Raw genomic sequence first — 11,810 nt, forward strand, 5'->3', positions numbered from 1 at the left:
TACTATTAATTGGGAAGCATTCCCTAATAATAAACCTTATAAAGTGTAAAAAATTACAAAGGAATGCCATTACAATTTTTTTATTACACGACAAAATAAAAGATTTCGTAAAAGGGGTAAAATTGAAAATTGGCTATGCTGGGACGCGGATCTTGGATCCTCTACTCGGGTCCTCTTTCTTTAAAAAACGCTGACCCAATTCCAATGAGAAAACTTCCTATTGGGCTTACGAGATAATTAGGCCCATACTGAATCTCTTGAGTTTGAGTGTTGGAATCTGGAGTAATTAATACCAAATAAAAACATTAACAATACAAATCAAGCATTACCATAACAAGTATCTCAATCGATATAATAACAAATCAAGCATATTCCTTACCTATTCTAAATCGAGAATATGTTAGCAATTAATTTTTTGAATAATTAGACTCAATTCTCGCAAAGATCTTTCCATATCAACGCAAACTATGAATGTGATTTTAAAAATATCTCTTGACACGGAAAAATCAATGCAAAACTCAATCATTGGTATTTCCCTATATTGAAAGATATAGAATTCTAACTTATTAGATTTCTCTTATTAGTTTTTATTTAAAATCACACAATCTCTTCAATCCATATTCAGTTCGAGATTATACCCAAAAAAATCATAAATAATATACAAAACAATAAAATCAAAAATGATATGCAAAAAATCGCCCAAAATCAAGCATATACCTTTAAGATTCTAATTCGAAATTATCTTATACCACCTAAATTCTCAAAACCCTAATAAAATTAAAAGCTCCATGCGATTACTATAAATATCGGTAGCTGCATTCTAAAGAACTCACCTTTTAAAGTTTTACCATTACCACTTCACGATTTCTCTAAGAAAATGGCAGCTGAGCAAGCATTCACCGATCTTGCTGACATAAAGCTTTTCAAAACACAATGGAGAATTCAAGTTAAGATTGTGCATTCGTGGACACAATACACTCAATTCACATGGGAAACAGTTGAAATGATTCTTGCTGATACATCTGTAAGTAAAAAAAATCTCATTTTTCTTTTCAAATAAACGTTTATCAATCATCAATGTCACTGGATGTTTAACATGAGTTCTTTTTATCTGTTGCCAGGGTACTTTGATTCATGCTACTATTAAGAAGTTGTGTAACAATAGCTAAATATTATTATGGAATAAACAAAAGTTGAATGTTCAACAACTCACTAACCTTATTGTTGCTGCAGTTTTTTTGCAAGGCTCCAAAACGACATCAGAATTGACTCTTTCAAAAGAATTGAACTTGATAATTACGCTTTCCCTGTACAATTATAACTTTCTATCATCACCACCATTTATTTAAAAACATTGTTTGTTAAGTAATAATCGTATGAACAACTTATCTTTGTCCATCATCTTCTTTTGGCAACATCATCATTTATGTTATTATCTGAAATCAATTTAGGAAAAAATATAGATGTTAATATATTTCAGGAAACAAAATCGATTGTTCAAATCTATATACAAACCAATTTTGAAATCTATACAATCATGGCTCTGAAGATATATGTAGATAGATTTAATTACTTTGTTAAATTTCAAAAAGACAGTAGATGAATTTGTGATTTGTTTATAAAAATTATTGAAATCAAAATTATTTGGATTGAAACTTACTCATACAAGCTCGGGTTCTTCACAGTCATCGCCCAATGAATCTATTCAAACAGAGAATTTGACAAACTGGAAATCAAATAGAAAAAATTGAAAAAAAAAAACGTTCTCTAAAATTGAATCAATCAAAATCTTACATGTTTCTTAATTCGGAATCTGCGGTAGAAACTTGATAAACAGCAATGAAAAAGCTTGATCTAAGCAATATTTCGTTATTGATTTTCAAATCGAAGATTAGTATGAGAGTTTTCTGGGTTTGGTGTTTCATCTCACCGATAAAGAAAATAATTTTTGTGTAGAAAATTATCTGTCTAAAAATGAAAAAAAAAAAAAAAACAGTAATATATCAACAGGATCACAATGTATTTAGGCCCAAGATTAAATATTAACGGATTCGCAAATGGGCCAATATATTTTTTATGTGGCCCAAACGTAAAACTTAATTATATATATATCAAATTACAAACAAACAATTACATAAAATATTTTTACATATCTAACTTATCTTTTTATTCAAATTTTAAAACCAATTTAACATAAAACAAATTGCTTTATGAAATTTATTTAAAACATAAAAAAATTTAAAATACATTTATATTTCAAAAATTATTCTATCTATTTTATTATCTGATACCGAAATTTTTTTTAAAAAAATACAATAGTTACATACCACAAAAACACATATTTATTGACGACATATGTTATACAACACATTTTTAAAATCTGAGATCCCACGCGAACGTTAAAAACAAACTATGTTCTGGTACGTGTGAAACCACACATATAATGTATCTATTCAAACCAAATATTCACAAATGAAATTATAAACAAAAAACAACTCTATACATAAATAAAAAAAAACCACAAATATGACCCCGCACGTAGGTGCGGATCCGGATCTAGTACGATATTCTATACAAGAAGTTCAACGTATTGCCGTACTTCCACTGTGTATTTTACATTTTTTTAAATTTGGTCTAAAATAATTATTTTTAAATTTGATATTTATTTATTGAAATTTAATTTTTAGTTTTTCTCATTTTTAATTTATGATTATATTTAATCAAACATTTTTCATTTTTCATTTCAAATTTTTAAAATATTATATTATTTTTCCTTATAAATCTATAGTATATTTGCTTTGGATTTACGAAACATGTTTAACTATTCTATCGCAAATCCGTAGCACTTTTGCAACGGAATTGCAAATATTTTCAACAAAGGTTTACAAAACGTTCTCGCAAATCCTGCTATGAGTTTGCGACATAAATCTTTCGATGGTTTTCTTAAACCAACCGCAACCGCCTGCAACGGCAAACGCTTGCGGGAAGGATCTTTTGAAATCCAGCGATTTTGAGTGGTCCGAAGCGGTATAAACGGTTTCTACGATTGATACCAACCGCTAACAACCGCAACCAACCGCTAACAACTGCTAGATGGGTGCTAGCGGTAGAACCAATCAAGTCCTTACTCACAATACCATCGTATATTTTGCGATGGAATTACGAAAATATTTTTGCGATAGATCTGAACTTGCGACAACATGATATTGGTTTCTAACATATATCTCTTGTTTCATGCTATTACTGAGAGAATTACTATAAAAATTTCCTTGCAAATAACCTGTATTGTTTGTGACTTCCATTCCTTATTTTGCGACAGACCTTGCAGTTATACATTATCTTGGTATGAATGTTACGTGATATACTCTTTTAACACCCAACAAGTAACAAATTTTTGTTTTCAATAAAGTAATAAAATAATGTCTTGCACTGATTTGAAAAAGTTGAATCATTTAGGATTTTTGACAGGTCTCACTCACACTACCATATTCATCATCATTCCCTAATTTATTACAAACACAATTATTAGCCAACCTAAAAAAATAGGCATTGTTCTATATGAAAAATTCTATAGTTAGAAGTTAGAAGTTAGAAGTTAGAAATTAGAAAGTTTTTCTTTTCTTTTCTTATAGATCTTGCAGAGAGCCATGTGCATGGGGAATCAGCTTCACCTGGTTTTTTCTTATACACATAGACAAAGTTTTATTTTCTCCCATAAAAAGTAATAATAATATAATAGTGAAAAACTAAAAATAAAAAGATAAAAGGACTTTAAATCATCATGATTCATGAGACAGCAACGAAAGATACATGTAGCATTTTGCTAAAAACAGACACATCAAATTTGTATAAATTTACATATTAATTGTATCTACATATATTTCATATTATATATAGAAAAATATTCATATTATAATATCGTTATTTGTCTGTATATCTTTGTTGACGGGTCGTTTAGTCGAGAGTCGAGACTTCTTTATGAAATTTTGTTTTAACACCTGTATGCTTTTTATATATAGAAACATGTCTAAAATTTTGTTTTAACACCTGTATGCTTTTATAATAATCTTTCTCTACATATTATAATATTTTTATGCTTTTTTGTGTGTTATCTAAGAATCATTTGCCAATCTTTTTCACAACTTTTGCACTCTTATGCCATTGACAGCCTAGAACCCTCGATGTGTGATCTCTAAAATACAACCAATTAAATTGTTTAGTTATTATTTTTGTGAACTACCGAATATTAATATAGAATAAAAAAAATCTCTTTCACCTATAATTAATTTTTTGTATGCTGCCTTATCAACTTTCAAGTCATAATTAATTTTCCTCATTTACTTACTCGGAAACAAAAGGTTCAGATCGGTTTAACTGGCACAAGGATTCTACTTCTTTGGGTAATTGAATTTCTTGATTAAAGTCCAAATTGAGACTTACAAGTAACAACAACTTTTACATATTTCATATAAAAAATACCACTAAATAACCATGATTTGTGTTTTTTTTACGAAATTAGTGAACTGTATATTTTTATTAATACTGTAATTTTTTTTCCTGTGTGATTTTTAAAATGGTGTGGATTATGAATTTTATTTAGCACAAAAAATAATGTGAATTCTGCGTATAATTTTAAACTATGTCATGCTATTATATCCCATAAACATTATTTTGAAAATTATGCGCACTAACAAACACAATTATTTACGGAAATTTCACCTTATATATATATAATTTACTAAAATACAAAAAAAAAAAAGCAAAATTGAGATATTTTTTTGCAATTTAATTTATAACAAATGAACAACTAGTCTAAAACTAAACAATACAACTTTTACCAATATGAAAAAGCAATACTTTAGATATATATTGCTTTTTTTTTTTGGGAGCAAATTATACTTTTTGCTTTTTTAGTTCACCATTTCTTTTGTGTGAAGCATTTGACAAAATCCAACTCACACTACGTACTCAATATATCAACAATAACCTTTATTATTATTTTCGAATAAACGTTATCTCAATCCTATGATAAAATTAAAATTAATGAATTCAAAAACTCCAAAAATATATATATATATATATATATATTTTTTTAAATGTATCTAATCTGTTACCAAACTGTCATTGGCTTAGTGGGACAGACATCCCATGTGCAGTCTCCTTGGCTTCTGCTTCTTAGTTTCATCTTCTTCTTCTTCTTCTTCTTCCTTCTCTCTCACTGGCCCATCTTCCCATTTCCTCAAAGCTTCAAACTTTATTCACACTTCTCTCTCTATCTCTCTGTTTCCTCTTCTTCCTCTGTTTCTTCAAGCTATGAAGAAAAGAAGAACCTTTCTCACGTTTTCGTTTACCTTTCTTCTTTTACTTCTTGATTTCTCCAAATCTGACTCTGATGGAGATCTCTCAGCGATGATATCACTCAAGAAAAGCTTAAACCCACCCAGTTCTTTCGGTTGGTCTGACCCAGACCCGTGTAAATGGACTCACATCGTTTGTACTGGAACAAAACGTGTGACCCGGATCCAAATCGGGCATTCGGGTCTTCAAGGTACACTTTCTCCTGATCTACGTAACTTATCAGAGCTTGAAAGACTTGAGCTTCAATGGAACAACATCTCTGGTCCTGTTCCTTCTTTAAGTGGTTTAGCTTCATTACAAGTCTTGATGTTAAGTAATAACAACTTTGATTCAATCCCTAGTGATGTCTTTGAAGGCTTAACTTCGTTACAATCTGTAGAAATTGATAACAATCCTTTTAAAGCTTGGGAGATTCCAGAGAGTTTGAGAAATGCTTCTGCTCTTCAGAATTTCTCGGCGAATTCGGCTAATGTTTCCGGTAAATTACCCGGTTTTTTCGGACCGGATGAGTTTCCGGGGTTGTCGATTTTGCATTTGGCTTTCAATAGCTTAGGAGGTGAATTGCCTTTGAGTTTAGCTGGCTCGCAGGTTCAGTCATTGTGGCTTAATGGTCAGAAACTAACCGGTGAGATTAATGTTCTTCAGAATATGACTGGTTTGAAAGAGGTTTGGCTTCATTCCAACGTGTTTTCGGGTCCTTTACCGGACTTTTCGGGTCTTAAGGAGCTTGAGAGCTTGAGTTTGAGGGATAACGCGTTCACGGGTCCGGTTCCTACGTCTTTGTTAAGTCTTGAGTCGCTTAAAGTTCTGAACTTGACGAATAATCATCTTCAAGGACCAGTTCCTGTGTTTAAGAGCTCGGTTTCGGTTGATTTGGATAAAGATTCGAATAGCTTTTGCTTGCCTAGTCCTGATGAGTGTGATTCTAGAGTGAAGTCTTTGCTTTTGATAGCTAGTTCATTTGATTATCCGCAGCGGCTCGCTGAGAGTTGGAAAGGAAATGATCCTTGCACGAATTGGATTGGGATAGCTTGTAGCAATGGGAACATTACTGTTATTAATCTTGAGAAAATGGGTCTAACCGGGACGATTTCTCCCGAGTTTGGATCCATTAAATCGCTTCAAAGAATCATTCTTGGTATCAACAATCTTACGGGTACGATTCCTCAAGAGCTTACAACGTTACCAAATCTCAAAACACTCGATGTTTCGAGTAACAAGCTTTTCGGGAAGGTCCCAGGTTTTAGAAGCAATGTGGTTGTGAGTACTAATGGTAATCCTGACATTGGAAAGGATAAAAGCTCTTTGCCTTCTCCCGGTTCTTCTTCGCCTTCAGGTGGTTCGGGTTCAGGAATCAACGGTGATAAGGACAGGAGAGGAATGAAGTCTTCGACTTTTATAGGTATCGTTGTTGGTTCAGTTCTTGGAGGTCTATTATCAATCTTCATGATTGGTTTATTAGTATTCTGTTGGTACAAGAAGAGGCAAAAGTGTAACACAAGAGGTGAGAGCTCAAATGCAGTAGTGGTGCATCCGCGACACTCGGGATCTGACAATGAAAGCGTTAAGATCACAGTTGCGGGTTCAAGTGTAAGCGTTGGAGGTATAAGTGATACCTACACGCTTCCTGGTACGAGTGAGGTAGGAGATAATATCCAAATGGTGGAAGCAGGAAACATGCTGATCTCAATCCAAGTGCTTCGTTCTGTGACTAACAACTTCAGTGCAGATAACATTTTGGGATCAGGAGGTTTCGGGGTTGTGTATAAAGGCGAATTGCACGATGGAACAAAGATCGCGGTTAAGAGAATGGAGAATGGTGTGATTGTTGGTAAAGGTTTCGCGGAATTCAAGTCAGAGATTGCGGTTTTAACAAAGGTTAGGCATCGTCATTTGGTTACGCTTCTCGGTTATTGTTTGGACGGGAACGAGAAGCTTCTTGTGTATGAGTATATGCCTCAAGGGACATTGAGCAGGCATTTGTTTGAGTGGTCAGAGGAAGGACTTAAGCCTCTGTTGTGGAAACAGAGATTGACTTTAGCCTTGGATGTTGCAAGAGGTGTCGAGTATCTCCATGGATTAGCTCACCAGAGCTTCATTCACAGGGATCTTAAGCCTTCCAACATTCTTCTTGGCGATGATATGCGGGCAAAAGTTGCAGACTTTGGACTTGTTCGTCTCGCTCCAGAAGGGAAAGGATCGATTGAGACCAGAATTGCTGGAACATTTGGTTACTTGGCGCCCGAGTATGCAGGTTAGTTTGTTAGTCCATCCGTTTTAATGATTCAATTTGTGTAGAGATTGTTTCTTGATTATGATTGTGATCTTGTTTGTTGCAGTAACGGGTCGAGTGACAACGAAGGTCGATGTGTACAGCTTCGGGGTGATTCTAATGGAACTCATAACAGGAAGAAAATCTCTAGACGAATCGCAACCAGAAGAGAGCATTCACTTAGTCTCCTGGTTCAAACGGATGTACATCAACAAAGAATCATCATTCAAGAAAGCAATCGACCCGACAATAGACCTTGACGAAGAAACCCTAGCCAGCGTTCACACTGTTGCTGAACTAGCAGGCCATTGCTGTGCCCGTGAACCATACCAGAGACCAGACATGGGACACGCAGTCAACATTCTGTCTTCACTCGTCGAGCTATGGAAACCATCGGATCAGAACCCTGAAGACATATACGGTATCGACCTCGACATGTCTTTGCCTCAAGCACTTAAGAAATGGCAAGCTTATGAAGGAAGAAGTGATCTCGAATCTTCGACTTCCTCGCTTTTACCTAGCTTGGACAACACGCAGATGAGTATTCCCACTAGACCATACGGATTCGCAGAGTCATTCACTTCAGTAGATGGACGATGAATGAGATTCCTCAAAACCCTGATTTGATTTTCTCCTTTTGTATATTATTTGTGTTTCCTCTCCTCTTCTTCCCTCACAATTCTTTCATGTTTCTTGTGATGCAAGTAACATTTAGGGCTTAATTTGGGTTTCTTAATTATTATTTGATGTTGAGTGTTTTATTTTATTTTTTGTTTTGTTGATTTAGAAAAGTTGACGTGTGTACTTAAAGTTTGTTTGGAAATGGTAAATGACAGTGAGGTAGAGAGAGGTTGGCATTGGATCCATCTTCACATGGCTGTCTCTTTTGTTTGGATCTCCATTTTTTAATATCTTTATAAATTGACATCTACTTGATCTCAACCAAAATGTTTCTTGTGAATTTTAGTACTTAATATTAATAGATATCAATATTAAATCAAATTAGTATTTGGTGATACAAATTCACAACTTTTTTTATCATGGTATAATGTAGTTAGAGTGTTGAACATTGTAATAGTATCCAAAGTAAAAACCTTGGGTTTTGTGCAAATAAACCCCCAACTCGCCAGTTTTGTAATTTTACTCTCCACCTCTCAAAAATGCAAATTATTCATGCGAGGTCATAAAAAATATGCAATATAACCCTTATATGTATATTGTAAACGTCGCTTTTAAAATTTAAAAGGTAGAGTTGAACTCCTCATCACGGTGCTTCAATTTAACATATTATTTATCAAAATTTTACAAATTTGATGGTAGCAGAAAAAGGGTTACATTGCGTATTATTTTTTAGGTAGAGTGTTGAACATTGTAATAGCATCCAAAGTAAAACTTATTCTAAAATGAATGATTAGGTATTGTTTCGGTTTTAAGGAAATTTAAGTTTCACATTTTGCCTAATATTCAAATATTTCAAACTAATATTTTGGTTACATGAAAATAAGAAAAGGACAGTTTATTTTTAGAAATTAAAAATCATTAAGATTACGTTTGGTAACAGTTCAACCAATTCAAAGAAATAAACAAAGTTTTTGGTCAGGACTATAATAATTCCGTTATATTTAAGGATTATATTTTTGTTTTGTTAGGCTGGTTTTTTTTTTTAAATAGAAAAACCTTGAACTGGAGATCTAAAACATAATTATGTAAATATCGTTACTCTTCATCAATTGAAAGTTGTATATAAATAAGTACTAAAAATACAGCCCAGAGAACAGAGAGATGTTGGGCCTGATTGGTAACAGCTGTAGCTTTATATTTTTTGCTGTAGAAATATGACTGTAGGTTTATTTGCTGTGACTGTAGATTTTATTGTTGCTGTAGTATTTTGGCTGTAGAATTTAAAATTTTGGAAAGTTGAAAATTATGTGCTTTAGGAAAAAGGGTTTTCTACAGCCAAAAAATTGAATTAAGGAAATATTTTGGCTGTGAGAAAAAAAAGGAGAGCCAAAGCTTCTAAAGCTTGATTGGACGTATTTCAAATCTTTAGAAATTTTTTTGCTTTGTAAAGACTCTAAAGCACTTGCCAATCAAGCCCGTTAATACTTTTTCTCACATTTGTACTTTTGTGTCTCATAAGAAAAAAAGACACATTATTTCTTATTTATATGCTTTTCTTTCATAATCGAAGAAAATTTAGACCAAACCAAGATTATGCTCTGGAATTTGGAAAAAGACACTGAGATCTTTATTCATTTAACACGTTTATTAGTAGGGTCAATTTAATCTAAATACCTAGATAACTGAAAAAATAAGAATATATACATATTTTTTGTATAATTAGTCCTCTCTCATCAATTTGTATAAGTTGGACGAAAATACCCTTCTACATGTAACAAATTGTTTAACGGGATAATAAAATAGATATCGAGTATCGACGAGATAACATTTCAGATGGATTCCGATAATAGCTCCGATCAAATTTTCGGTGACAAATCAGTTGTTGTTTTAGTTAGTTAATTATTTTGTTAGCATGATATCTACTATTTTAATATGCTAAATAATTGGTTATCGCGATACGTTTACATTTTATGTGTTAAATACATGTTTATCGATTTAAAATTATGAATCAATATTTTTCATTTATGTATATATCAATTCAATAAAAAAAAATAGTCTTTCTCTTACATGATTAACATGATAACATTTATAACAACATGTTATATAGAATGATACCGTGCTAATGTCTTAAATATCCGAATAATATTTGTATGAGCATGGTAAGATAGTTGATATATGGATAATACTAATATTATCGTGTAACTTATACATAATATTCACTAATACATAATTGATAACGAGGTTAACATGATAACAATAAAAATAGCCGGTTTGTTTTACATCTGCTCACCGACAAAGTAGACGGAGAAGAAGCGACACTTACATCAAGCCCAGGAATAGCATGTCGAATTGAGCTCGAAAGCAACAATTGTTTCTTTTATACATCTCTTCGCCAAAAAAAATGTCGGAAGAACCCAAAAGCTTCACCATTTTTTCCGAATGAATCTTGGCCGTCCATTATCTCTTTCGGGATGAATCTAGGCCGTCACTCAATTGAAAACCACTCAAATTAGTCTTCGTCTTGACTGAATCATACACATCACCGTCGTAATTACTACCCCTTCGAAATCATGCTTGAATTTACAATCACAATTGAACCACACACAACTCACCTGTTTTGTTTGTCCCGTCCACATCAAACCCAATTCTTTTAAATTCAATTTCTTTAAAATTGGAACCACCATCACTTACAACCATTTATGCCGCTGAAAATTTACTACCATTCAGCCGAAAACAAACTCACCACCAACCTTAATCTTCATAATCACTATATCGTAAAACATTTAATTTGTTCTTTGCCAAATCAAAACCACGTAATAGATGAACCACACAATTCACCGGTTTGCTTCTACGTCTAAGTTTGATTTTCTCTTAAAAAAAATCTGATTTTTTTTTCATTGTCATCGTGATATTTGTGGTCTGAGAAAAAATGAAAGAAGAAGTGACGAAGAAGAGAGATAAAACAGTTAATTGATAAACAAGGGTGATATTGTCTTTATGTTATACATAGTAGACATCAAATAGTACTCAAGAGAGAGAACTAATTAATTGTTCTTCTGAAGTCATGTCTTATAGATACCCTTATTAGTACTATGGCCCAAAAGAATAACCAAAGGCAATCGATATTGATAGATGCTTAATGTTCACCCTATATACACAGTACTACTAAACATGTTTACGACAAAGAGATCCGCTCTCACCTTATTTATTCATCCTTTGCATAGAAGTGCTAATTGCGAATATTGGGAAAGCTGAACGGAAAAAATTAATTACGGGTATCAAAGTAGCAAATGCATGCCCTCCGGTTTCACATCTGTTATTTGCGGATGATAGCTTATTTTTTTGCAAGGCCAACAAGGACCAGTGTGAGGTAATTTTGGGAATTTTAAAGAAGTATGAAACGGTCTCGGGGCAGCAGATTAATTTTTTAAAATCCTCGATTCAGTTTGGACATAAGGTAGATGATGATATTAAGGAAGAAATCAAATCTACCTTAGGTATCACTAATATCGGTGCTATGGGTTCTTATCTTGGATTGCCGGAGAGTTTAGGAGGATCC

General features: G+C 32.9%; 1 protein-coding gene and 1 long non-coding RNA gene across 3 annotated transcripts; one reads left to right on the plus strand and one right to left on the minus strand.

Moving 5' to 3' along the window:
• On the minus strand, positions 1 to 1,945 carry LOC110231113. Of its 2 annotated transcripts, none has more exons than XR_002334211.1 (5): positions 1,795 to 1,945; positions 1,661 to 1,701; positions 1,218 to 1,436; positions 834 to 919; positions 1 to 277 (listed from the first exon to the last, which is right to left on the minus strand). It is a non-coding gene; the product is annotated as an uncharacterized LOC110231113 (long non-coding RNA). The 2 variants fall into 2 exon arrangements; XR_002334212.1 differs by having other exon boundaries at positions 1,661 to 1,726.
• A 3,194-nt stretch (positions 1,946 to 5,139) lies between these two features.
• LOC9324547 (receptor protein kinase TMK1) lies at positions 5,140 to 8,496 on the plus strand. The gene is made up of 2 exons (XM_021034850.1): positions 5,140 to 7,612; positions 7,698 to 8,496. Exons 1-2 carry the CDS (start codon positions 5,149 to 5,151, stop codon positions 8,228 to 8,230), a joined length of 2,997 nt encoding a protein of 998 aa, XP_020890509.1. The 5' UTR covers positions 5,140 to 5,148; the 3' UTR covers positions 8,231 to 8,496.
• The last annotated feature ends 3,314 nt before the right edge of the window (positions 8,497 to 11,810 follow it).

Source organism: Arabidopsis lyrata (assembly GCF_000004255.2).
Source record: "Arabidopsis lyrata subsp. lyrata unplaced genomic scaffold ARALYscaffold_2, whole genome shotgun sequence".
Taxonomy (NCBI): domain Eukaryota; kingdom Viridiplantae; phylum Streptophyta; class Magnoliopsida; order Brassicales; family Brassicaceae; genus Arabidopsis; species Arabidopsis lyrata.

Bases quoted from the DNA above. Each gene is read 5' to 3' on its own strand.
- LOC9324547 (XM_021034850.1), top strand. From the start codon at position 5,149: ATGTGCAGTCTCCTTGGCTTCTGCTTCTTAGTTTCATCTTCTTCTTCT. The intron at 7,613-7,697 runs GTTAGTTTGTTA...TGTTTGTTGCAG, and splicing joins CTTGGCGCCCGAGTATGCAG to TAACGGGTCGAGTGACAACG.